Genomic DNA, 27160 nt, shown 5'->3' on the forward strand with positions numbered 1-27160 from the left:
ATGACTTTCCGCGACCTCTTGAGCGTCAGTTTCGAGGGACATCGCCCTGACAACGGCTCTGGGGGCGCCGGCTCGGGTGCCGGCTCCGGCGGCGCGGGCAGCGCTGCCACTTCGGAGAGCCCGGCAGTGGGCAGCGTGCCCGGGGCCGCGGGCGGAGGCAGCAGCGTGGTGGGTGCGGGCGGCGGCGAGGACAACGGCAGCTCGGCCGGGGAGCCGGCGGGCGCGGGCGCGGGCGGCGAGGTGAACTGCACGGCGGCCGTCGGGGGACTGGTGGTAAGCGCGCAGGGCTTGGGTGTGGGCGTCTTCTTGGCGGCCTTCATTCTCACCGCCGTGGCGGGCAACCTTCTTGTCATTCTCTCGGTGGCCTGCAACCGCCATCTGCAGACGGTCACCAACTATTTCATCGTTAACTTGGCAGTGGCCGACCTACTGCTGAGTGCCACAGTACTGCCTTTCTCTGCTACCATGGAGGTACTAGGCTTCTGGGCCTTCGGCCGCGCTTTCTGCGACGTATGGGCCGCCGTGGACGTGCTTTGCTGCACAGCCTCCATCCTCAGCCTCTGCACCATCTCCGTGGACCGGTATGTGGGCGTGCGCCACTCGCTGAAGTACCCGGCCATCATGACGGAGCGCAAGGCGGCCGCCATCCTGGCGTTGCTTTGGGTAGTAGCCCTTGTAGTGTCGGTGGGGCCACTGCTAGGTTGGAAGGAGCCGGTTCCCCCAGACGAACGCTTCTGCGGCATCACTGAGGAAGCAGGCTACGCAGTCTTCTCCTCGGTGTGCTCCTTCTACTTGCCCATGGCCGTCATCGTGGTCATGTACTGCCGAGTGTACGTGGTCGCGCGTAGCACCACGCGCAGCCTCGAGGCGGGCGTGAAGCGTGAGCGGGGCAAGGCCTCCGAGGTGGTGCTGCGCATCCACTGTCGCGGAGCGGGCACTGGTACCGACGGGGCGCACGGGGGACGCAGCGCCAAGGGCCACAACTTCCGCAGCTCTCTCTCAGTGCGCCTACTCAAGTTCTCCCGCGAGAAGAAGGCGGCCAAGACCCTGGCCATTGTCGTGGGCGTCTTCGTACTTTGCTGGTTCCCCTTCTTCTTCGTCCTGCCGCTTGGTGAGTGACCCCCTTACCCACCCTTCCTGAGCCTGTGGCTATGTCTTCGTCACACACACACACACACACACACACACACACACACATATACACAAAGACACACTACTTGGGAGACCATTGGCTTTCCACCTGAGTATGGAAGGTAGAGCTAATAACTTCCTTAGTCTCTTCAGAAGCACCGCTGTGTAGGGGCAAGATGCAGGTACGACTGTGTAGGGGAAAGATGAGAAGAGAAAGCTTTGTTTGACGGGTTTCCAGCGTTCCTGGTCTGCTCTGTTCGTTGTCATTTCAAAGCCTTGGTCATGTTTTACCTTCCTGAGCCCTCTTATCAAAGACCTGTTGGAAATCTGTGAATTCTTCCCATAGTATGTGGTCAGTCTGTATGTGTCCACATATATAGGCCCATACCCCTTGCTTTGCCCAGATACCAATGCCAGACCCGGAAGTGGAGGCACAGATTGAGTGGACCTACATGTGTATTCACTCACCAAACCCTACCAACCAATATGTACAACCTCAGGTGCTGCTGCCTCTCAGCACACCTTTAGCTTGGAAGTTGGCCTCATCCCTAAAGCCTCCTCACCTGGCATTTTTGTGAATGCCTTTGGATCTCACTTGGAAATTGTCTCTTGGATATAAGGGGTAGGTGGGGTTGAGAAGGAAACAAATGAGGGAAATTTATCAAATTGAAAATGAGTGTTTTTCCTCACCCATTTCTTACATTGGCAGTATCCGTTAGCTCTTCTGGGGAACTTTCCTATTTCGTACTCAAGCTGCCTTGCAGTCCTGGAGCCAAGTAGCTTTTCTCAGGGGCTTAGGCTGGACCAGCTCTGTGAGAAGGAAGACCAGCATCAGAGTCACTTTGCCTGTGGCTGCAACCTCATCCTGACCCCTCTTGAAGTTAGAGTCTCCTCTGCTGCCCCACAGGCCTTGTGCCTTCCACTCTGTATGTGCCATGGGCATGCCAGGAAGCAGACAATGGTCTTCCTCCTGCTTCCTATCAGCCCTCTCCATACATCAGCCTGAGTGGCCTTTATACATTATAAATTACTGAACCCTCTCAATGCCTTCCCATCGCTCTCGGAACAAAATCCAAACTACCGTGGCATCTGAGTTGGTGACCTTCACATTTATTGTTCAAGCCAAAATAGAGCACTAGGAGTCTTTGTGCTGGGACTACAGGCATGAACTGAGGTGAGGGCGACCCCAGACGAGTGGTGGCCACCTCCTCTCAGCCCTCATAGAACCGGCTCTCCTCCCCATTGCTCACTGCATGCTCCATCCCCACTGACCCTCGTCAGGTCCCTTCTGCCCCCTGCCCCTTGGTTCACTCTAGTCGCCTATAGGAAATGATCAACCTATGGAAAGAATGCGCCTTCCTCTTTGTTTTTCATAACATTTCTTTAACATTCTAGTTACAGAATAATGAACAGATAAACCAAACCGTAGCTGTCAAGTTGATCCCAATACATAAGTAACCCTGAAGAACAGAGTAGAACTTCCTCATAGAGTTTCTAAATCTTCTAGTAGCATAGTATGTTACTCATTGGGCTGCTAACTGCAAACTCAGCAGTTTGAATCCATCAGCTGCTCCGTACGAGAAAGATGAGGCTTTCTACTCCTGTAAAGATTTACAACCTCGGAGACCATATACAAGGTTGCAGAGTTAGAACCGACTCAATGGTGCATAACCACCACCACCATTAAATCCTTGACAAAAGTAAATTGCCACACCTTTCTCCTGGGGAGCAGCTGATGGGTTTGAACCCATGGCCTCTTTGGTTAGCAGCCAAGCACTTACACACTGTACCACCAAAGCTCCTTAATGCACAGATAAGGAGAAGCTAATGTACCGAGCACCATGTCCCTGTCATCACCTACATGGAAAAAGTGTTTACATTTTGCAATATTTGCCCCAGATCCCCTTTTCTCTCTCTTTTCAAAGAGGTAGACTACAGCCACACTCGATGCCCTTCTCTGTCCCTTTCTCTTCCTTCTTCTCCAGAGGTATGTCTGGTGCTTATTACTCCTATAATTGTGTTCTGGGCCCTGGTGACCCTGTAGGATAAGCACTGGACTGCTAACCACAAGGTCAGCAGTTCAAACCTACCAGCTGCTTCTCGGGAGAAGGAGCTCATAAAGATTTGCAACCTTGCAAATTGCACTGTAGGATAAGTGCTGGACTGCTAACCATAAGATTGATGGTTCAAACCCACCAGCCACTCCTTGGAAGTCCTATACAGGGTTACTCTGTGTTGGAACCGACTGGACAGCACTTAACAACAACAAGAAGTCCTATACTGGGTCATTCTGAGTGGGAATCAATTCGATGTCAGTGGGTTTGGTTTATTGGGGGGTATGCATTTGTTTCTATTGTTGTTACCACAAGTGTCTGTATCCATAGCAACATCCAGACGTGTTTTGTGTGTCTGTAGAATGTATATAAATGGCACCACACTTTGTATGGTATCTTTAGTTTGTCATTCCCCTCCTACATTCCATGCCTGTGACTGATCCAAACTGGTTCATTTAGCAGCTGTTTAATGGTTCATTTAAGAATATTCCACAGTGTGTTGATCCAATCGCCGAGTGTAGGTTTTCCCAGTTTTTCTGTTACATTGTTATTGTCGTTAAGTGCCATCGAGTGGGTTCTGACCCATAGCAACCCTATGCTTCCAAGGAGCAGCTGGTGAGTTTGAACCACCGACCTTGCAGTTCAAACGGCCTTGCAGTCTGGTGTATTAACCCACAGGGCCACACATTTTAGCACTTGCATAATGCCATCATTTTTTGAGGTCCTGATCATACGTCCACCTTTTCCTGGAAGTCACCCTTAAATTCCATGGTGATTTACCCCTTGCTGAAGGAGCGCTGGTGGTACTGTGGGATAAGCACTGAACTGTTAACAACAAGGTCTGTAGTTCAAATCCACCAGCAGTTCCGAAGGCGGAAAAAGAGGTTTTCTGCTCTTGTAAAGATTCACAGCCTCGGAAACCCTATACAGGGTCGTGCATTATGAGTCGGAATCAACTCTGTGGTAGTGTGTTTGGGTTGCCTCCAGTTTGGAGCCCTGGTGGTGCTGTAGGATAAGCACTGGACTGCTGACCACAAGGTCAGCTGTTTAAACCTACGAAACACTCCTCAGGAGAAAGATGAGACTTTCTGTTCCCTTAAAGTCTCAGAAGCGCTGCACAGGCTCACTATGAGTCCGAATTGATTTGATGTTAGTGGGGTGGATTTGAGGTTTGTTTGTTTTTGTATTTTGACCCCTGGCTGGCACACACTGCTTTCTCAGTCCCTCCATTTCTGATGCTTCTCACACCTGGCATGGGGACTCCTAATGTAGTGTCCTTGTGTCCTCCTTCCTGCTGTCCTATGCTGTGCCAAGCCTCACAGCACACCTCATAGATTCCTGAGCAGAACCCAGGGTGCTAATGGAGCTGAACTGAGTGGAATCTGACAACAATGAGCAAGCAGGACTCAGGCCAAGCAGGAAACAGCATAATCCATTCTGCCTTGCTGTGGCTTGGAGGGCAGGGTGACCCAAAGGCTGTCAGAGGGGAGTGGGGGTATATTCCTGACACCTCCAGCACTGGGCCTAGGCCACAACAGGGAGCATTCTGAGCAGCAGCTCTAAGTGGATGAGATGTGGAATCCAAGGAGCTGGCAGGTCTTGGTAGGAAGATGCCAGGTGTATGGTAGGGATGCTGGGAACTTGAGTGAGGAACCAACAGCATGGGGTGCAGTGTCCCATGAAAAGAATGAAGGGAGAAGAGAGAGGCTGAGCCCTGCAGGGGGGTGGAAGGCACCGCTTTGAAAGAACTAGAAGGTGGTAGAGGAGAAGGCAGCCAGGAGCAAAACAGCTACCCAGACAGCTCCTCCCTCTACCAGGGAGGGACTGCATGCCAACAAGAGCCAATGGTCATGGGAATGAAGGTACCCGGTATATCTACAACCTGGGGTTGTCTGAATCAACCCTTCAGGGTGGCTGTCATCCATGCCACCACACATCTATGTCACCACACATCCATGCCACCACAATCCATGCCACCACACATCCATGCCACCACACATCCATGCCACCACACATCCATGCCACCACACATCCATGTCACCACACATTCATGCCAAGCAAAAGGCAGCATCCCCCACCACCGCAGTGACACAGCTGGTGAGCAGTCCTGGTACCCCAGAGCACATGGAAAGCCCTGGACAGGGGCCCAGAGTGCCTGGAGGTCATTGCCTTATATACACCTGAAACACTGTAGGTCAGGCCAGAGGAGAGCAGACAGAGACAGTGCCACACATGGAGTGTCCTGATATGCGGGGGCCTCTGTGAGCCCGTCACTGGCTGGAAGAGACACTGAGCTCCTAAAATCCTGAGGAGCCAGGAGAGAGGCTGAAGATCATTCCTCAAACCTTAGGCTGCCTTCCTCATCCATGAGGAGCAACTGTTGGGCAGTTTCCTTCCAGGGCAAGCGGAGGTAGATTCCATGCTAGTCTTAGGCATTTCATAGTCCACCCCATGATTCCAGGCAGAAAGGTCAAAGGCAGCTGCAGTCTTCAGCTCCCAGAGAGCTGGTGCCAGAGCTGCTTGTGGACAAAGGAAGCTCCCCTCACCCCTATGAGAGGGAGCCCACTGTCCCCAAGTACGTCTGGTGACCACAGAGCCTGCCTCTCTGTATAGAGAACAGGTTTGCAGCCTGGTGTGTTCACACAGCCCTGGGTTTTGCCTGGGTGATTATTAATAGTGTGTCCCTTACACCTTCAAGGAGCAAGCAATGAAAATACTTGGCTCCTAACCTAAAGGTTGACATTTTCAAGTCCACCAGAGGAAGAAAGGCCTGGCGACTTACTTCCAAACAGATGTTCAAACCCTGTGGAGCACAGTTCTACTCTGACCCTGTGAGTTGGAATCAACTCCAGGGCATCTGGCTTGATTTGGTTTGGTTCACTCTCAAGGATATTTCCATTCTGGTCCAGGATATGGTCGCTAAGCCTTTGGGGACCTATGGAGAGGATGCTTGGCCACCTCCCCGTTGACACATATGTACCCCCTGATGTAGCACTGAGTGCCATGGAAAATGACGTGAAACTGTGAATGTGGTCTCTCCTTTCAGGATCCTTTAGCCTGAATATCCCAAAGAGCCCAAATTTACAGAGTGTGTATGAGGAAAGGCAGCGGCTAGAGCCCACTGTCTGCAGGCTTTCATGAGGAACCCCTGAGAAAGAGAACTTGTAGCAGAATGGCCTGTATCAGAGGAAGGTCTGGGCCAGCTGTAAATATGCCCACCTGACTAAAGCATTCTGTCCCTGAGATACTTACTGCAAAGGTCCCATTCCCCCAGCCCAGATGTCTGTGTCAATAGTTTGATAAAGAAGTATAGATCACTCTCCCAGTGGACCAGAGAAGGACAAGCAGGGCTGGGAGAACCTGCCCCAGACAAGCACCTGTTTTTGGAAGACCTTTCTCTCCCAGAAACCTCTAGAGGTCATACCTCTCCTGGGTTTGTTCATGTCAGCAACACCTCATGGATCTCCCCAGCTAGGCTCAGAAGTGGGATATTCACTGAGACCCGCACACACATGACACATATGACAGCTCCAGCTCATCACTCCAGGAAGACCCCCAGCTTGCACTCCCAGGTCTGTGTCCTTGGGCTGGACACAGCATCACCAACCTCTGAGCCAGCCTCAGAATGTGGTCTCTGAAGTTCAGAGCCCAGGGCACTTCCCAAATAGGCCTTCAAGTATAGGAGTTGTCCAGAGGCTCAAATCAAAAATCCCAGAGCAGGCCAACCAGCATCCTAGCCCCACCTTCAGGGACCGGAGGTTCTATCTCCGCTGTCAGTCTGTGCCTCCCTGACCACCCCCAGATTTAGTTGGATGCCCCCTGTGTTCAAAACATGCATGTCTTTATCACAGTGCACTATCACGGTCAATAGTCCCATACTCAACATGAAGCATGAGGTAGGGGACATAGGAGGCATAGAAGAGTATATGAAAAGAGGGTCAAGAGATGAGGCAAAATGCCATCAACAGGAAAGTGGTATGGTCTCGGTTGGGACTACTATACAGCAAGGAAAAATGACTAATTACTGGTGCACACACACAACAACAACATGAGTGAATTCCATAGACATTATGAGCAACCACAGCAAAATCCATAACTACAAGTATATATATTATATAGTGCTATGTATACGAAGTTCAAAAGCAGACAAAACAAAATTAAAAAATCAGAGTAGTGGTGACCTAGGGTGTGTGTTTGTGTTCATACGTGCATTAGCAATAGAAAAGAATGAGTGGAAGCCTTCTGAAGGGCCAGAACTGTCCTCTCTCTTGGTCTGGGTCGTAGTTTATAAGCTTTGTTGAATGTATGTAAAGCCTCAAGTACAGAGAGAGAAGGTGGAAGGAGGCAGAAGAGAGGCTGTGAGCTAGGCTCAGGAATGATGTCCAGATGGGAACCCACACATGGGCAGCCCAACATGAAGGATGGGAGCTGGGATTTGCCATTCAACAACTGGCCAAGTGGTGGCCACATCTCGTGGGCTCCTTAAGGACATGCAGGGTCCTACATAGAAAGAGAGTCGGGAAGAGTGTGGTGATGGCAAGTCCTTAATAATGGTATCGCTGTTCACTAGTACATCACATCTCCTAGCTGTGCCTTTGTAGCAGCTGGCACAGCACCTGACATTTCGTAGGTGCTCAGTGAATGTGCACAGAGGGAGAAAGTGGCTGTACCCATGGCCTCTGCACATCCTGCCTTACCAGGGCCTTGGTAGCACAGCACAACCCTCTGTTAGTCAGCCATCCTTAGTAGTGATGGGTTATGGGTGGTCCTCCATTTCTGTGACCTAATATTTTCTGTGACTAACCTTTATGGAGTGGTTACTATGAATAACCAATATGCTAGGTTAGTTGGTTTGTTTTTGTTCTTTATTTGTTTCACTTTTTGATCATGTTGTTGCTGAATGGCATCAAGTCAGTTCCAATTTATAGCGACCCCGTGTAGGGTTTCCAAGACCTTTTGCTTCTTGAATCTTTACAGGATCAGAAAGCCTCCTCTTTCTCCCCGGGAACGGCTGGTTGGCTCGAACCTCCGACCTTATAATCACAGTCCAGTGCTTATCTTATGGAGCTGCCAGGCTCCCTTTTTATCATGGGATGTTTCAAATACTGACATAAGTAGACGGGCTATTAAGTGAACCTGTGACCCAGCTTCAACAATTGTCAACCCAAGGCCATTCTAGGTTCATCTGAATCCCACACACTTACCCACCTCTGAGGAGGATCTTGAAGCAAATCCCAATTCATCTACAAATGCTTCCATGTATCTACTTCTAGAAGACAAGAATTCTTAAGCATAATTGCTATAATCCAAACAACACATAAAAATAGTTGTTAAATAGCATCGTTTCTGTTGCCAATTGCCATATAATTTTTTTATTTTATTTGTTTGAATCAGAATAGAAAAACAGTGTCTATGTTGCACTTGGTAGATTTGTCTCCTCAGTTTAATTGATAAGTTTTCCTGCCCCTATGTTTTCCTTTCAGTTCGTTTGATTGGAAAAACAACAACAACCAATTACCTGTCCCACAGCCTGGAATTTAAATCCTTATAGTACCATTAACATGTTCCTCCATCCTGTAAACTGGCTTGAAGAGATTCAGGATCAGTGTTTTGGGCAAAAACTCTTCCCTTTTGTGGCGTTAAGATGGAATGGGGGTTCAGGTACTGGCAGTCTGACATTGTAAAAACTGTCCTGTCAGTCTTTCACCTGCTGGTTTTAGCAGCCATTGGCCATGACTCGGTATTTCATTCAGACATTAAAGTGGTAATATTCTAATTCTACCATTCCTTCTACATTATTCATTGGAATTCTAAAAAGAATATGCTACAAGCTGTTTGGTTAATGGAAATAGAGGCTGTGACAGGAAAAGCAGGAAAGATGTTGGATGTTCTCCTAATCTATCAGAATAAGTGGCAACTCCCAAGCAATCCTTCCAAAGGTGACCAGTGAGGTGCTTTGGGCACCATATTAACAGTGTGCTATTTAGACATCCTTAGTTTGGGACCTCAGTGGGCCCACCTTGGACCAGTGGATGCCCTTTCAAGTTGGCCCCTGAGACGTAGCATGGCCCCAAGAATTGAGTGTGTCATTACTTCCTAGTCTGATGAGATGTTCCAGGCTCAGCTTGCACCGTTCTTGCCCTCACCTTGGTCTCAGTCGTTTCTCCATCAAGCGCTGATCTCTTTTAGTGCAAAATGGCAACTTAGAGACTAGAGTCTGGGCTCCTGGCCACTCATGATCACTAATTCAGTTGACAGAGCTAGAAAATACATTTATATAAAAGAGAAATTCACCACTGATGAGAGGGCCCTATGTCTTTGAGTGTGGACTCCTTCTCCCTTGAGGATCTTATTCTCTGCCTAGCTCTTGCTGATATGTTTGTCCCAACATCCAGTGATCTCTTGATCACTCCACCTCATTCATTAAAGATCTGGCTATTGGGCTCACAAGCTTTCCCCCTCCCCCGCATCTCATCCTTACCTTGGTAACCAGTATGATTCCACTGTCTTGATGTTGACCTATGTCGACACCCTGACCTTGAGACTACAGTGATTCCAACTTGCTCCCACTTCCCAGGGCCACACTGTGGCCCGTGTACCCACCTCAACTAGTTATTAGCTGTGGTACAGTCAGCTGCTGCTGCCTGCACCATCCCCATGTTCAGTTGCAGATTGTACCATTGTGACCCATAGGGTTTGGTTTTCCATTTGTTCAGTTGTTGTAGTTGAGACTGTGCATAGTAAGACATGCACCAAAAAATAACCAGTATCTACATGTGCATTCTTCCAGTTGTACAACTATTGTTACCTTTCTTTTCTGAGTTGCTCCTCTCTGTTAACATGAATTCATTGCCCCCTAACGTTCCCATCTAATCTTTTGAGTTACTCTTGTCAATTTAATCTTATATAGTTATTAAAACTTCAGGGAATGTTTCTGATTTAAGCTTAAGGATTATCTGAGGGCAGTAGTTTCAGGGCCTTGGCTAACCCTCTTGATTCCAGAAAGTCTGGAGTGCATGAGAATTTGAAATTCTGTTGTGCATGTTTTGCCCCTTTTGATCAGGATTCTTCTGTAGAATCTTTTATCAAGATGCTCAACAGTGTAACCAGGCACCATTTAGTTCTTCTGGTCTCATGACAAAGGAGACAGGGAAGGAATTAAACACACATTCCATATTCGCTCTTGTTTCTGACCCTCCTTTTTCCTCTGTTACTCCAGGCAAATAGAGACCAACTGCCATGCCTTGGATATAGGGTTTTCACTGGCAAGTTTTCGAGAATAGGTCACCAGATCTGTCTTCCTAATCTGTATTAATCTGACAGAGGAGTGATGTCGATACTACTAGAAGCCTGTTTTATAAATGAGGAACCTGAGGCACAGAAAGGTTTATCCTAAGTTCCTAGATCATAAATGGCTCCAGAATCCTTACTACTTCTTGTCTAAATCCGAGGTCAAGCTGGGGCTAGGGTTAACGGTCAGTCATCAAGCATGTTTTAGTCCTTCGCTGAACCTTTCAGCCTCGGCACACATCCCCCAGGCTCAGCTCCATGCTCCCTCTGCTCCAAATCCAGGCCATGAGGGGATCCTAAGCATTGCTGTGGGTCATAACCCCTTCCCACCTGGCCTAATTCTCCCACAGACGCAGGCATACCTCAAGAGTTCCTAAATTCCCCCCCTAGTCTTGACTTACCCTGATTTATCTGCCCACGCAAAAGGTCTCCTTCCCTCACTTTGTGGGTGGTAACTCAAGAGAATGGTCTTCTAAACCTGAGATCCAGTGTAGGACCCATTGGCCGGTGTCCAGGCAGCTTGGGGTTGGGGCTCCTGCCTGGGACCTCCTTTCCCCATAACATCAGTGCTATGTTGTTGCTATTCATTTGTCAGTGTGGCCCAAGGCTGAGAGCTTCATACTTGGACCAGGGGCCAGTTTGTCTGAACAAGTAGATCATCTGGCAGGGATTGCAGCTTTGGTCACTGAGGGCCTGGGGTGTGAACAGTGCAAAGCCACAGGTCAGGAAATAAGTTGCAACAAACAGGAGAAAGACGGAGAAGGAAGAAGAAAAGTGGAAAAAGAGATAAGACAGCCAAGTCATGTCTACTCACCTCTCCCACCTCAGACCCTACCAAGCAGCCTCCAAGACTCTAGGAGTCTCAACCCCCTGTAGCTACAGAGAGTGTTCAGGGCCAGACCAGAGTTACCTGCCAGCCCCTGGGATTGCAAGAGTCCTAAGGGCCCAGAAAGACTTCTGACCTACTCCTAATCCATTCTCAAGTCAAAGAACCTCAACCATGAACCTCTCACCATGGAAAGAAAACTAGAAGCACAAGGAATCCAGGAGACTTGACTTGGCACAGATACTCTATGGTGCCCTTAATTCACCCTTCTATGTCTTCACAATCCATCTGACCTGGCCCCACCCAGGCCCGAACTATCTGACCAACTCGTCTCTTTCTGGTAGCCTTCCATGATTGTGTCAACTTAAGAATGGCCTCTCTTTCCCTCTCGTTCTCTGTTCCAGGCGTTCTAACTTCCTGGTTGTCCTTCCAACTTGCAAAGCATGCTACTGCCTCAGGGTCTATGCTTTTCCCTCTGCTTGGAATTCTCTTTCCTCAGATAGATGTATGACTCATTTCTCTACAGGGTTCAGGTCGCCATTCAATTAAACTTTACTAGCGAGGTCTGTCTGACTGTCCTTTATAATATAGCAAAGTCAACTAGGGGTTAGAGGCCCCACCCTGTCTTGGAAAAGTTGCTGTCGAATCCCAGGGCCAGAACTTCTAAGTGAGCAGCTGACGGAGAATTAGGAGACAGGAGAGCAGTCTGGGACTGGAAATGCCTTCTCTCTTAGCCCTGCTGACAGAGAAGACCTGAATCTTAATGAGGACCTGGTACCTCTAAGCGCTCTAGGTCTTTCTGGCCAGTGGGAGTGGCTTACAGTGCATAGAAAAGTCACTAGTGATGGAGGGAGCAAGAAGTGAGGGACTAGGGTACAGCCTGACATGTCATGGTTGGTTACAAGTTATGAGCAAGGCTGGCTGTGAATCCTGAAAGCTGGCCAAGAATAAGTTCCCTCCTGGTGATGCCAAAAGAGTGCTGTTAATCACAGTCTGTCCTTTGGCTTCAGAGCTGTCTGTCCCCAGCCAAGCTTGGCCAGTTTGCTCAGCAGCAGCTATATCCCTTCCTGTCCTACCAGTATCTCAGAAGCTTCTCCTGGGCCTGGTCATTGCTGGGCCTTAGGATAATGGAGTTTTGCCACGAACTTTTTGAAGCCCTCTCATGTTTTTGTTGTTGTTGTTTTTAATGTTTTATTGTAAATTATGTGATAGTTTACATGGGAGAACAGTAGCTTTACATTCATCCTATCGTATATCATTTCATTGCCATGGTTACAATCCCCTCCATGCATCACCAACCAACCAAAGTGTACACCCCACAAGCCTGCCCCTCAGTCATCAGCACACAGCCCCCTCTCCCTCTCTGGGTCTAAAGTCCCCAGCTGCTCCATCTCTCCATGTCATCATCTCTGCCTCCATCTCTGGCGTCACTGCTTCTCTGTTTTTTTGTGGGGTTTTTTTTGTTTTGTTTTTTATGTCATGTTTTTAAAGACACATTCTGGTTGCCAAGTTGAGGATAGACATCGAGGAGTGGCTGAATTAATGTAGACACTCAGGTGGAATGGAGTGGGGAGAGGAGAGGCAGGGGTGGTGGGGAGTGATTGAGTTCTAGCATCATCTCCTTGCCCTCTGCCCTCAGTCACTCTGTTCTTTTCACACTCATCTCATTATTGTTCCTCAGACACACCTGGGCCACCTCAGGGCCTTTGCACTTGCTGTTGCCTCTGCCTGATATGCTCTTCCTCTGCATGTCCACATGCCTGGTTCACTCCATTCAACTCTTTATCAGATGTCACTTTCTCAGCAGGCTTCTCCTGAGATTCCTTATCCAAAATGTATACCACCACCTAGCCACATCTCTCCCTCCCTTTCATAGTCTCTTTCTCTCTCTTTCTCTTCTCTCTCCCTAACCTCTCTGTCTCAGACACACACCCCTACCCACATACCTCCTATCTTCCTGCCCTCCCTTTGCTTTTCCCCTCTGCATGCGTTACCATTCACTCCATTTACATTGTTCTTGTTTTATCTTATATATTGACAGTCTTCCCTAACGACAGGTAAGAGTAAATATGAGATGTCAGAAGACACGCAAGTGGAGTTGTCTGGGAGGCAGCTGGTTGTGAGTCTGGAATTCAGGAGAACCATCTAAGGTGGAGCTAGAAATGTGGCATTGTCAGCCTAAAGTTAGTATTTAAAATGATGGTGGGAATATCAAATAACATAGACACTCTGAAATACAGTTTGGGGGTATCCCCTAAAAGTGAAACAGATTTACCCTTACTGTTGTTGTTGTTAAATGCTGTCGAGTTGGTTCCAATGCTTAGCAACCCTGTACCAGGTTTCCAAGGAGCAGTTGGTGAGTTTGAACCATTAACCTTGTGATTGAAACTGACCTTTTGGTCCAGTGCTTATCCTGCAGTGCCACATGACTCAGCAATTTCCCTCATAGGTGTGCACCCTAAAGACTTGAAAGCAGAGATTCTAACAGATACTTGTGCACCAGTGTTCATTGCAGCACTAGCCACAATAACCAAAAGGTAGATGCAATCCAAGTATCAGTCAGCAGATGGGTGGGTAAACTAAATGTGGTACATTCATACAATGGATGAATTTAGCCATAGGACATGAGGAAGAAGTAGCAAAGGAAATTGAGGAGTAGGGAAAACCACAAGAGTGGCAACGTTGAAGTGATGATGAGCGTCTGGGTTGGGTAAGAGCAGTGTCGCTGGCTGGGTCCTGAGGACCTAGGGGCAGGACTAGACTGCAGTTGAGTGAACAGTGCAAGCCAGTAGAGAAGAGGAGACAGTAGTATGTACTGCAGAGCGGGAGAGATGTGAGGCCCAGCCAGAGTCCTACCAAGAAGGAGCAGTTGTAACAGAGATAGTCCCAGTGGTCAGGAAGGGCTAGTGTGATCATGGAAGGCTTCCAAGAGGAGGTGACACTGCAATGAGCATTATCAGATGGAGGAAAGAGGGAAGGCATTCCAGGAAACATAGAATGTGGAGTCCACTGGAACTAGAGGGAAAATCAATATGGCCATGTGGGTGGAGCATATGGAGACTCAAGAACATTGGGCAACAGAAGAGACTCCCTTCTTCTTGCAAGAAGGAGTGAGCAGAGGAGGTTTTCTGTCTCACTCTGGCACTGACTGGGAGGGGAGCTAATTGAACAAGTGCCCAACTTCTTTGGTCTCTGTTTTACTATGAAATAAGAGGTAAGATCTGCTCTGGAGAAGGGTTGTCTACAAGGCTCAGAGAGAAGGGGGAAGATTCAAAAGAGCCAGTGCAGGAAAGGGGAGAGAGCCAGCTGAGGATGGTGACAAGATCTCTGTAAACACAGAACAGAGAGTTGAGGTCAGAGACTCCAAGTGTAGGCCAGGAGTGTTGCAGTGGTTGGGTGAGTGCAACCTAAACTCAGAGGCTGTGCATGTGGAAACTTGAGAATGGTGGAGGTGTGAGTGAGTAGGAGTTCTGTAAAAGTGATTTGGGAGTTCAGTCAGCATTTGACCTCCTCTTGCTTCTCCAGTGGGGTGTAATATCTGACTCAACATCAGCCCAAGACCAGTTCCTATGCCACTGAAGTCTGATATGCCTCCATCCTCCAACCTTCCTTACCAGTTCCGACACCAACCATCCCTACTACAGCACTCTCTATTTTTCATCTGGGTTCAGTGATTCATTGCAGTAGCCACACAGAACTCACAAGCAATATTCACAAGTATGGGTTTTATTAGGAAAGTTAACAGGTTACAATTCAGGATCAGAAATGCTCAGGGCACAATTCTTCCAGTCAGGACAGCCTTGCCTCTTTTAGAGCTGCTGATAAATGCCCAAAGGGTGCTCCACTCTGCTATAAGCCTCAGCCCGGAGGTACTGGCTGTAACTTCATGGGTTGTAAAACCTAGTTTGTCAGATTAAGTGCCTGGAGGCACCCTACTCCACAAGCAAGGCTCCTGCCTAGAGGAATTTAGCTTTACTTGCTCTGTGGACAAGGAAGTCCACCACCCTGTCTCGTACTCTGGCTCTTGATTTTACTGCTCCTAATCCTCGGCAGCTCCTCTGGTGTCACAGATTTCTGTCCCTGGATCTAGGTGGCTCCATGCCAGGAGTCCAAAGGATTTGTTCCATTCCTGGCCCTTGTTTCTTGTTGATAGTGAGATCCGCGCCCTGCTTGTGATGACTGATTTTAAACCCAGCAGGATGACAAAGTAGACCCATCCCCTTATTGGATCTCCCTCTTTTTACAATCACACTTAGCCTTCCTAACAGTCACTCACAACTGATCAACACTCCTATAAGCTTCTTTCTATAACAACCCTGTATAGAGTTTCCAAGGAACAGCTGGTGGGTTTGAACCACTGACCTTGTAGTTAGCAGCCCAGTGCTTATCCTACAGCATCACACCAGGATTCCATTGAACACCTTATAAATATTGAAAAACGGTTCAACATTGTCTGGTAACATGCTTGAAGAAGAGCCCTTTCGGTTGGAAGGAGCTCAAAAAACAACTGGAAAAGAGTTTCCTCCTCAAAGTAAGTAAACCTTAATGATATGGATGGAGAGAAGCTTTCAGAACCTCTGTTTGATGATGACACTCACCTCAAAATGAGAATAAACAGCTGCAAACACCCATTAGCAATCAGAACATGGAATTTACATAGTATGAATCTAGGAAATTTAGAAGTCATCAAAAATAAAATGGAATGCATGAAAGTTGATAACCTAGACACTAGTGAGCCGAAATGGACTAGTATTGGCCATTCTGAATTGAACAGTCATATGGCTTACTATACCCAGAATGACAGACTGAAGAAGAATGGCATCACATTCATCATTAAGAAAGAACATTTCAAGATTTATCCAAGGGGGAAAAATATATGAAAACTTCTTAAACATTGCCAAATACCTTGAGGAAAGGAGTCTGCAGGCTTAGTACCATAGTCTCAGGAGACACCATGGTCACTTGGCATAGGATAGTCCACAGAGACAATGTTTTTCATCCTAGTTTTGTGAATAGCAACTGGGATCATAAAAGCTCACAAGCAGCCATCTAAGGTGCAACTATATCATCTCTCTCTGTGTGGAGGAAAAAACAGTGGTGAAAATTGAAGACATTTGGAATCAATTAGTCCAGTGGACTAATGGAACTCATTAATATTAGTCTCCGCAACTCTAAGACAAGAAGGACTAGATGGTGCTCAGCTACCACTACCAACTGCTCTGAAAGGGATCTCATTAGAAGGTCGTGGATAAAGTGGTCTAAAAAGTGGAACAAAACTCAAAATTATAATTTAAAAAAAAAAAACAAAACACCGGGCTTACCAGTCATAAAGAGACTGGAGAAACTCAAGACTGCAGTCCTTGGTCACCCTTCAGGTCTAAATCTGAGCTCACCCTCATGACATGAGGCATGCACATCATGGAATGGTCAGCCATTCAAAATGGAAGCAAGAAGCCCAGCGAGGAAGTGGGATACATTGCCGGGATTGCAATCATTGAGACAAAATGAAATGTATGGTTTCTTGAATGTAAAACTGATGATTTGCTTTGTAAACTTTCACTCAGTGCACAAGAAGCAGTCAAAAGAAAGGCTCAATGAGTTGTAGTAGCTAAATCGGAAGAATTAAGCCTAGAACCTAGGACACTGGTTGCCTTGGTAGGTCTCTGCCCACCTCACCAAGATGGCCTGGAGTTCTTTCCACTACCTCAAACCTCATTTCACATCGTTGAGCAGTGCAAGCTAAGGTCTCCATTCTCCATGTCTACTAGTTCCAAGCCTCTGTGTGAGACGGGGGTAGCTGGCAGTAGGCTGAACTTAGAAAATGGAAAAGATGGAGTCAGACCCTTGCCTTGGCTTACATATTTCAATAATCCATGCCATATAGTTTTCTTGGAGTTTCATTCACTGGCAAATCACATGCTTTTTATGTTCATAATAATAAAATTGATGGTGATAATGTTTGTATTTCCTGCTTTGAATCTAAAATCATCTTCCAAATTAGCTGTGCAAATTGTCAAGGTCAAATCTTTATTTGGGGCTTATCCTGCTTGTTAGAGAGGAAGTATTCAACAGATGTTAGCTGTGGCTGGGGCCACTGTGCTTGTGTTGATATTGTCACCCCTAATCAAATCTTCACACCAGGTTCTGTGCTTTCAGCATATCTCTGAGGGTCTCTATGCTTGTTGAGATCATCTGTCGTCCTCCACCCCTCAATCCCGATACTATCTCCTTCCCTCTGAATTTTCTGTTATTGTTGTTGTTAAGTACCGTAGAGTCAGTTCTGACAAATAGTGACCCTGTTCAAGGTTTTGGAGGCTGTAAATCTTTATGAGAGCAGAAAGCCTCATCTTTCTCCCATAGAACAGCTGGTAGTTTCTAACTGCTGACCCTGAGGTTAGCAGCCCAATTCATAACCACTATGCTACCAGAGCTGAATTCTCTGAGACCTCCAGTTAAAAATTAAAAAAAAAAGATTTAAACCAACTTGATGACACTTAACAACATGTTTAAAAGGACTCCCCCCTGCCCCCATCTTTCCCAATGACAGGATACAAGAGCAGGAACAGGGAGACCAGTTAGAAGGGTATTGTTGTTGTTATTGTTAAGTGTCGTCAAGTTAATTTCATCTCATAGCAACCCTGGATAGGGCTTTCAAGAAGTGGCTAGTAGGTTTGAACCAGCAACCTTGTGGTTAGCTATCTAGTACCATACCAGGACTTGAAGAAGCATAGTACAGATAGACAGTGATGGTAACTTGGACCAGGGTGATAACAGGAAGGTGAAGAGGGCTGAATCCTGGAGCCAGTAGGCATTGATGATGGATAAGAAGCAGAAAGTATGGTAGAAAGAGAGGGATTAATGTTTTATTGAGCACTTACTAGGTGCTAGACGTGATAGGGAACTTAGCATTTAAGGACAAGATAAAGAGGAAACCAGTAGTTGCCTCCAATGTTCTTGGGAGTTAAAAGTGAACGCAGTTTGCTCTGAGGAGAGAGTGCAACTAACCATTAGGTCGGGAGGAGTAGTAGAAGGAAGGCTTCAAGAGCTGGCACTACCAGGTGGAGAAAGGAGAAAGGACATTCCAGGAAACAGAGAAACAGTGGGCAGAATCCCAGTGGCAAGTCTGGAGAACCGTCTGGGGCTAAATGGCAGGAAGAAGTCAGCGTGGCCACTTGGCTAGAGCATGTGGAGGCAGAAATAAGACGGCAGAGAGAAACTGGTGTCACAAGAAAGGAGAAAGGGGGTGATGCTGGGTGACTGGAGAGAAAGGAAGGCTAAGGGCATTCTACAAGGCCTCTGTTTTCAAGGACAACTGTAAGGAAGGTCATGGATAATAGGAGACTGAGCCAGCTCTAGGCAGAGAAGCAGACTGCTTCGGCACTAGAGAAAGTGTTCTTGACACTGAGCTCTAGTCTCCCCATTGAGACAGGAGTTGACAAAGATGTGTGCCAGACAGCTACAGAGGAACTGTAACTCCTAACTCTGGAACAGTTTAGTCTCCCCCTGGACACACACACGACAGCTGTAACTCACAGTAGCTGAGGGAGGAGAATGCTGGGAGTAGCTGAAAAGGTATTTGTCCACTGATGCCCCCACAGTGAGGCAGCAATGCAAGCAGGTGCCCATATGCCCATATGCCAGGTGCCCATCCACAAGGGCCTCGGGTAAATGAGGAGGAAAATGACCACAATCTGCTCAAGAGAGCTATAGGCCAATGAGGGAGAGTGAAGCAGGGCGCAGGGCGGTGTACGAGGTAGACTGAAACCGTCGGGGAAGAGATGAGTGTGAGACTCAGATTTGCTTATCTGTCAAGAAGAGCATCTTGGAAACTGCTGCCCCTTGGAGCTGGAAACCAGGGCACAGACGTGTGTATTTTTTCATTCAAGATATCTTCACCCTGCCCATCTCCCTTAGACCTCCATTGCACATGGACCAACTACGACCCAAAGAAGGCCCGTCTGCATTTCTGCCCAGGGAGTTTCTCTGCCCATCAAAGTCCTCATTGCTCACTCATGCAGCTGGCAGGAAGTGCAGAAAAATGAACACCTGCAGGAACAGTGCAATCACTGACTGATGGGATGGGTATATAAATATCTTACCTCCCTGGCGGGATAACACTGAGGTACACATTCTTCACACTCAGAACTTCCTAGTGGGTTTAAACCCTAGCTACCCACAATAATAACTACAGATTTTTAAAAATAAAATTGAAAAGCCGGTTACCATCAATTCTGACTCATAGTGACCCTACAGGACAGTAGAAGTGCCCCATCAAGTTTCACAGGCTGTCACTCTTTCCGGAAGCCAACTGCTACATCTTTCTCCTGTAAAGGAATTGGTGGTTGAGACCTCTAACCTTTCAGTTAGCAACCAAGCGCTTAACCATCGAGCTCTCACGGCTCCTTGATAACACACTTCTTATTGGCTTCCTTCTCCTCCCCATCTCTTCTTCTTACTCCACTACTGGTGTTTCATCTGCCTCCCAAATTAACAACTTGCATTTGAACCCTTGTCTCAGGGCTTGCTGCTGGGAGAGCCCTAAGAAACACAAAGCCTCAACAGGATACAGTGGGAAAATCTCTGCACTGAAGGGCTGAGTTTGAATGCAGCACATTGGTAGAGCATCAGAAACTTCATGTTTACAAGCAAGACCCAGGCCATGCTACACATACCATATTGCCCACCAATTCCACTTCAAATCATACAAGTACCAATGTCCTTTGGCCGGCTTTGCCTCTCCACTTAAAGCATAGTCAACTGATTTGTCATCCTGGGCTAAATATAAAAGAATTGTAGCCTGAGTCAGAAAGTTATTTTCAGCAGTCTGTCTTACTTTGTAGCCATTGATGGACTCTTGTTCTTGAGGGTCATTTTCCTGGAGGCTGAGGTCAATCTAGTAGGCCCCCATTCCAGGAACAACTGCCCAGCCCCTCTCCCAGGGCTATCATCACCTGAACACTCCCTGATTGATACCCCACTCTCCCCCAAACCTACCAGGTTTTAGTTTCTGGTTCTGGTCATTCTCCAGAGCTGAGAACTGGATCCCTTCCCAAGATCAACGTCTCTGCTCTCAAAAGGCCACATGATTAGGGAGGGAGGAATGAAGAGAAGCCAACATGTATTAAGAGCCTGCAAGAGCTGGACTTTAAAATGTCTGAATCTTCACCAAATCCCTGCCAGAGAAATACCACTATTCTTGTTTCACAGAAAAGGAAAGGGAGACTTAGATGGTCAAGGAACTTGCATGACCAAGACTTGAAAAGTCTGGGCTGTGTGGTGCTGCATGATCCTCCTCATCCTCTGAGGTGTTTCTTACATCGAACTCTCTGTATAGGGTTGGGTTACAGTGAGGGATATGTTAGGGCCCCAGATTGAAGAAGGGGGTATGTATGGTGCCTTTGCCTCTCAGCAGGGGACTCTGCCTGATTTCCTTTGGAGCAAGGAAAAGAGGTCCCAGGATTTTCCAAGGGCCTTACCCTTGGCCTGCTTGGCCTGGAGACCCCTGTACCTCAAATGGTAGACCCTTCCTGCTGCTGCTGCTTCCTTTAAGTGATGCCAAGAGTGTCCTGTGCTTCCAGGGCCACATCTTTGCCTTTTGTTGAATGCCTTTTGGAGACATGGCCTCCTTCCAGTCCATGGTGGGGGTGCCAGGGGAGACATTTATGCACAGGAGGATCTTCTTGACATAGCTAAGATTCTAGCACCTCCCACCACAGTCAAGTAGTACTCTGCTCCTTCAGAGCCATCCCAGAGGTCTTCTCCAATCACTTCCACCAGGAGAACCCCATTATCCTAAATTCCAACAACCCATGGGCATCATGTTTGTTGTTGTTGTTGTTAAGTGCCATCTCGTTGGTTCCGACTCATAGCGACCCTGTTTAGGGTTTCTGAGGAGAAGCTGATGAATTTGAACCGCCAACCTTGTAATTCAACCTGATCTTGCAGTTTAGTACATTATCCCACAGCGTCACACCAGGGCATTGTGTTTATTGATGCTTAGTTAATTTTAGGTCCTTTTCATTTTTTGGTTTTTTTTTTTTACTCTAGACCCTAGAATCTTGGTGTGGCGCTGTGGGATAAGCACTGCTAACCACAAAATCGGCAATTCAAATTCACCAGTCACTCCTCAGAAACCCTATACAAGGTCACTATGAGTCAGAACCAACTGGACAGCACTTAATTCTAGACACTCTCTCTCACCTGCTTAAAAATATCCATGGCTCCTAACAAAATTAAAACTGAATTTCCCAGCATTTAAGACCCTTTTTCACCTATCCCAAATAAAGTTTTCTGGGATTATATCGTACAGGATACTCCCAGGCCCCAAACTTGTCCTCTTGTCCATCTCTTCCACTTAGAAGGCCCTCTGCTTCTCTCCATTCTGGCTGACCATCTTTTAAAAAACTTTTTATTGTGCACTAAATGAATGTTTATGGAGCAGATCATCAGTCTTACGTCAACATATCATCTACTTTGCTTCATTACAATGATTGCAAGCCCCTCCATGTACCAACAGTTAACCGTATTTACTTCTGTTCACTTTAACTTGTGCATTCCTCCCTGTGTCTCCCACTATCTTCATCTTTCCTCTTCTGACTTCCCTCTTGTATATTGCTTGCCTGGTCATCCATGTTAACATGTGTATACCTTCTAGTCATGAATAATTTTCCCTCCCTCTCCCCTTATCAACCATCATAGATTGTTTCCTTTATCAAGAAAATCTTTTATTAACTTTTTACAACAGTGGTCTCTCACAATATTTGTCCTTTTGTGATTACTAATTTCACTCAGCATAATGTCCTCCAAGTTCATCCAGGTTGTGAGATGTTTCACAGATTCGTCATTTCAGTCATTGTTTTGTAATTTTCCATTGTGTGTATGTACCAAAGTTTGTTCAGTCATTCTTCTGTTGATGGACATTTAGGCTGTCGCCATCTTTTTGATGTGTTTCTTGTAGACCTTATTTTCTTAGCCATTCTGCTTTCTCTGTCTTTTGACTGCTGCGTTTAATTCATTTACATGCAGTGTAATTATTGATAGGTATGAATTGATTGCTGTCATTTTGCTGTGTTTTTCTGTGGTGCTACTGTTTTCTTTGTTCCACAAAATTTTTCTGTGCTGAATTCATTTTGTTTGTGGGTTTTCTTTTCATTTTCATTTCTGTTAATGTTTACTAAATCTTTCTGATCTTCCTCTTTTTTATTTTGATGTGCAGGTTATTATTGATTTTTTTGTTAAGGTTTCTTTGTAATTTATTATGTTTTCTCTGCTTAAAACAGTCTGTTTTATCTTGAAATCAACTTGACTTCCTTGCCATTTGGAAGTTCTATATCTACACTATTCTCTCTTTTTACTTTGTAGTTGACTTCACTATATACTAACATCTCTAGTTCCCTATTTTCAGTCTTGTTTGACTTCAGATATTTCTGTATCTGGATTGAATTCTGGGTGGCATTGTCATGTATGGTAATCTCCAATTGTGTCTGCTGTTGTTGGTTCTCAGTCCAAAGAACATGTGTTAGCATTTTTTGTAAAGTTGGTCTGGTCATTAAAAATTCATTTCAGCCTACCAACAAATGTCCTAATTTCTCCATTATATTGGAGGGACAACTTTGCTGGGTATATGACTCGTGGTTGGCAATTTTTTTCTTTCAGAGTTTTATATATGTCATCCCATTGCTTTCTTGTCTGCATGGTTTCTACTGAAAAATCAGAACTTATTCTTATTGGTTCTCCTTTGTAGGTGACTTTTTGTTTTTCTAAAGCTGCTCTCAGGATTCTTATCTTTGGTTTTAGAAAGCATGCTTATGATATGTCTTGGTGATTTTCTTCTGGGGTCTATCCTGTTTGAGATTGATTCAGATTCTTGTATGCTTGTCTTCTCATCTTTTGTGACATTAAAGAGAAATTTTCTTCCAGCAACTCTTTGACAATTTTTCTTTGCAATTTTTATTGTCTTTTCCAGTTTTGGAATTCTAATCACTCATTAGGTGTTCCTCTTCATGGTGTCCCACATACCTCTTAGGGTTTCTTCAGATTTTTTTTCATTCTTTTTTCTGTTCTTCTAGTATACTAATATTGAGAGATTTATGTGCAAGCTCATTAATTCAGGCTTCCATTGCTTCAAATCTACTCCTTTGCCCTTTCAATATGTTATCCATTTCTGAAATCCTAGTGTTAATCTTCTGGGTTTCTAATTTCAACTTTTATATTGTTCCAAATTTTGAATTTATTTTGTCTGTTTGTTCTTTTGTAGTCCTTTTTTATTTCTTCTAAAGCTTTTTCTCTGTTCTCCTTGCTTTCCTCCATCTTTCTGTCAGTCATTTGAGGTACTTACATATCATTCTTTTGAATTCTTTTTCAGTTAATTCCATTACCTTTTCTTCCTTCAGTAATGTTTTCTGGCTCTGCATCTTGGTCATTTGTTTGACAAAAGCCATTCTCTCTTGTTCTTCATGTGAGCTAAAATTGTCTGTTGTTTCTGGGGCATTATGGTGTTGTGGTATTTGTATTTAAATGATGAATATATGTTGATGTGTTCTTAGGTTCTTACCAACTGTCTCCTGGAATAAATTTTTTAAAACATATTAAGAACAACTTAAGAAACACAGAAAAATGAAGCTATACAAAATAAAAATAAGAAAGGAAATAAAAGGAAGTAAAATGTTTTAATATTATAAAAACCAGGTAAAGGGAAGATGAAAAGAGGAGAGTAGTAAAGAAAGATAAAATGTGGGGTGGGGGTGGGGGAGAAAATAAAAATCAAAGAAAAGAAGGAAAAACAAAAGCCAGAGCTATAAAGGATGGAATTACAGGGAGTGGAAAGAGGAGAAAGAATAAACAAAAACAATAAAACAACAAAAGGGGGGGGAAATATCCACACACAAAAATCATTGTAGCTGTTGGACCTGTAGAGGATAAAACTGTGTGGAGCTCCTTCAAGCCAAGGAGCTCATGAGATAGGTTTGGGAGGGATGTGACCGCAGAGTGCCTAGCCCTAGATGGAGTTCCTATCCGGCTCTCTGTTATCTGTGTTCAAGACACTCAATCCGGAAGTCATTCATAGAAGTCCTTGATGGGTTGGCTTCATTGTCTGTTAGGACCATAGGGCCTGACTGACCATATTTTGAGACCATGGGAAATTTGTTGAGCCTGAGTACATAGGGATTACCCACAGGTCCTTGGGGAGTAACATCAGCACTCCCACCTCAGTTCCATGGTACTTTCTTCACTTTGTTTCTTAAGGAGCAAGGCATGTTTAAAAAAAAAAAAAAAATCATTGCTGACTAGTTGATTCCAACTCATAATTGCTCAATAGAACTGAGTAGAACTGCCCCATAGGGTTCCCAAGGCTGTAATCTTTACAGGAGCAGACTGCCTCTTCTTTCTTCCACAGAGCAGCTAGTGGGATCAAACTGCCAGCCCTTTGGTTCACAGCCAAGCACTTACCCACTGTGCTACCAGGGTTCCTGGTAACTAATACAAGGCCAGCTGGGTGCCTGACCCAGGGCAAACCCTGGTCTACATTTCACTCAGGGGTTCTTACCCCTTTTAGTACTGTGGACTATTTAGGCATCTGGAGAAACCTAGAGATCCCTTCTCAGAGCCATATATGTAAAATAAAATGCAAATGATTGCAAATGGATGTCAAAATATTTATTTTGCCAGTTTGCCATTTGGATCATTTTAAGTGTACAATTCAGTGACATTCATTATATTCATCATGTACGACCATCCCCACCATCCATTTCCAAAACTTCATCATCCCAAAGAGAAATTTCAAAGTGTCTTGAAATGAAATTTGCAATACAGAGACCTGGCATGGTGCTGTGGGCTAATGCGCCAGACTGCAAAGCCATTTGAACTGCAAGGTCGGCGGTTCAAGCTCACCAGCTGCTCCTTGGAAACCCTATACAGGGTCTCTGTGGGTCGGCATTTAACACCAACAACAACAAAATGTGCTTCAGTCACATTTACACATAGTGAAGTTGCTGTTGTTGTTGTTATGTGCCATGGAATTGGTTCGATGGCAGCAGAAAGCCTCATCTTTCTCCCACGGAACAGCTGGTAATTTCAAACTGCTGACCCTGAGGATAGCAGCCTGATTCGTAACCACTACACTACCAGAGCTCCTTACAAATAATGAGGAGCTGAGCTGCTAACATTAGGCCAAACTGCCAATAGTGTGTCTGTTTTGACCTACAGAAATAGCCATTTCATATACTTTGCCTAATTGATTCTGTTGCCTCGCCTCATCATTAAAGGAAATGCTCAGTTTCCTGTGGTGGTGGTAGTGGTGATGTGTCATGGAATCGGTTCCGACTCAGAGCAACCCTGTATAGGGTTTCCAAGGCTGTAAATGTTTATGGGAGCAGAAGGCCTCATCTTTCTCCCGTGGAGTGGTTGGTAGATTCAAACTGCTGAACTTGTAGTTAGCAGCTCAGCTCATAATCCACTATGCTACCAGAGTTTCCTGTGGAGGTGAGTATAAAAGATGATTTTCCCCCTCATTCAAGTTCATGGACTTCCAGAATTAATGTTGTTGTTAAGTACCCTGGTGAGCTTGAACCAACGACTGTGTGGCTCAAATAACTTTGTATTCTAACGCATTATCCCACAGCGCCACACCAGGACTCCAGAATTAATGTTGTTATTGTTGTTGTTATGTGCTGTGGGGTCGGTTCTGACTCATAGCAACCCTGTACAAGGTTTCTGAGGCTCTAAATCTTTATGGGAACAGAAAGCCTCATCTTTCTCCCATGGAACAGCTGGTAGTTACGAACTGCTGACCGTGAGATTAGCAGCCTGATTCGTAACCACTATGCTGCCAGAGCTCCTTCAGAATTAATGTTGTTGTTGTTGTTAAGTGCTGTGGAGTTGGTTCTGACCCATAGTGACCCTGAACAGCGTTTCCGGGGCTTTACAGGAGCAGAAAGCCTCATCTTTCTACCACGGAGCAGCTGGTAGTTTCGAACTGCTGACCTTGAGATTCGCAGCCCGATTTGTAACCACTAAGCTACCAGAGCGCCTTAGAATTAATGTTAGGGGGCTTCAAAAAGTTCATGGATAAATGGAATTAAAAGATAAAGTCGTTTTGTCCACAGACTTTTCTGAAGCCCCTCGTATAAGGTACCCTAGAGGGGAGATCCATGGAACCCGATTGAGAGCCCCTGGTACCAGTGGGTGCCCCTCTCCGAGACTCTAGAGCCCTTTTTGTCCCTGAGAACCTAACCTGTATCTCTCTGGCCCCCCAGGCTCCCTGTTCCCACAGCTGAAGCCATCGGAGGGCGTCTTCAAGGTTATCTTCTGGCTCGGCTACTTCAACAGCTGCGTGAACCCGCTCATCTACCCCTGTTCCAGCCGCGAGTTCAAGCGCGCCTTTCTCCGCCTCTTGCGCTGCCAATGCCGTCGGCGCCGACGCCGGCGCCCCCTCTGGCGCGTCTACGGCCACCACTGGAGGGTCTCCACAGGCGACCTGCACCCCGACTTGGCCCCCAGCCCTGGCGCCGCGCCCCCCGGGGCCCCACTAGCCCTCACCGTGCCCCCTTCCCCTAGCTCACCGGGCATGCCCGAGACATCGGCTCCGACAGCGGGTGGGCGGAAGCCTCCCTGCGCCTTCCTTGAGTGGAGGCTGTTCGGGCCCTTCCGGAGGCCGACCACCCAGCTGCGTGCCAAGGTCTCCAGCCTATCGCACAAGATCCGCACTGGGGGCGCTTTGCAGCGTGCTGACACGGCGTGCGCCCTGCGCACAGAGGTGGAGGCTGTGTCCCTGGGCGTCCCCCACGACGTTGTTGAGGGAGCCGCCTGTCAGGTCTACGACTTGGCGGACTTCAGCAACCTCCGGGAGACTGATATTTAA

The 27160-nt window shown here is 46.4% G+C and overlaps 1 protein-coding gene across 1 annotated transcript; it reads left to right on the plus strand.

Annotated features, from left to right (window-relative positions):
• ADRA1D (adrenoceptor alpha 1D) lies at nucleotides 1-27160 on the plus strand. Its single transcript, XM_006870414.1, has 2 exons — nucleotides 1-1111; nucleotides 26556-27160. The coding sequence occupies exons 1-2, from the start codon at nucleotides 1-3 to the stop codon at nucleotides 27158-27160; spliced, it is 1716 nt and encodes a 571-aa protein (XP_006870476.1).

The sequence above is a fragment of the Chrysochloris asiatica genome, unplaced genomic scaffold (genome assembly GCF_000296735.1).
Source record: "Chrysochloris asiatica unplaced genomic scaffold, ChrAsi1.0 scaffold00141, whole genome shotgun sequence".
NCBI classification, from domain to species: Eukaryota; Metazoa; Chordata; class Mammalia; order Afrosoricida; family Chrysochloridae; genus Chrysochloris; species Chrysochloris asiatica.

Coding starts and splice junctions, on each gene's coding strand:
- ADRA1D (XM_006870414.1), top strand. CDS start 1: ATGACTTTCCGCGACCTCTTGAGCGTCAGTTTCGAGGGACATCGCCCT. Junction 1,112..26,555: donor CTTCTTCGTCCTGCCGCTTG/GTGAGTGACCCC, acceptor CTGGCCCCCCAG/GCTCCCTGTTCCCACAGCTG.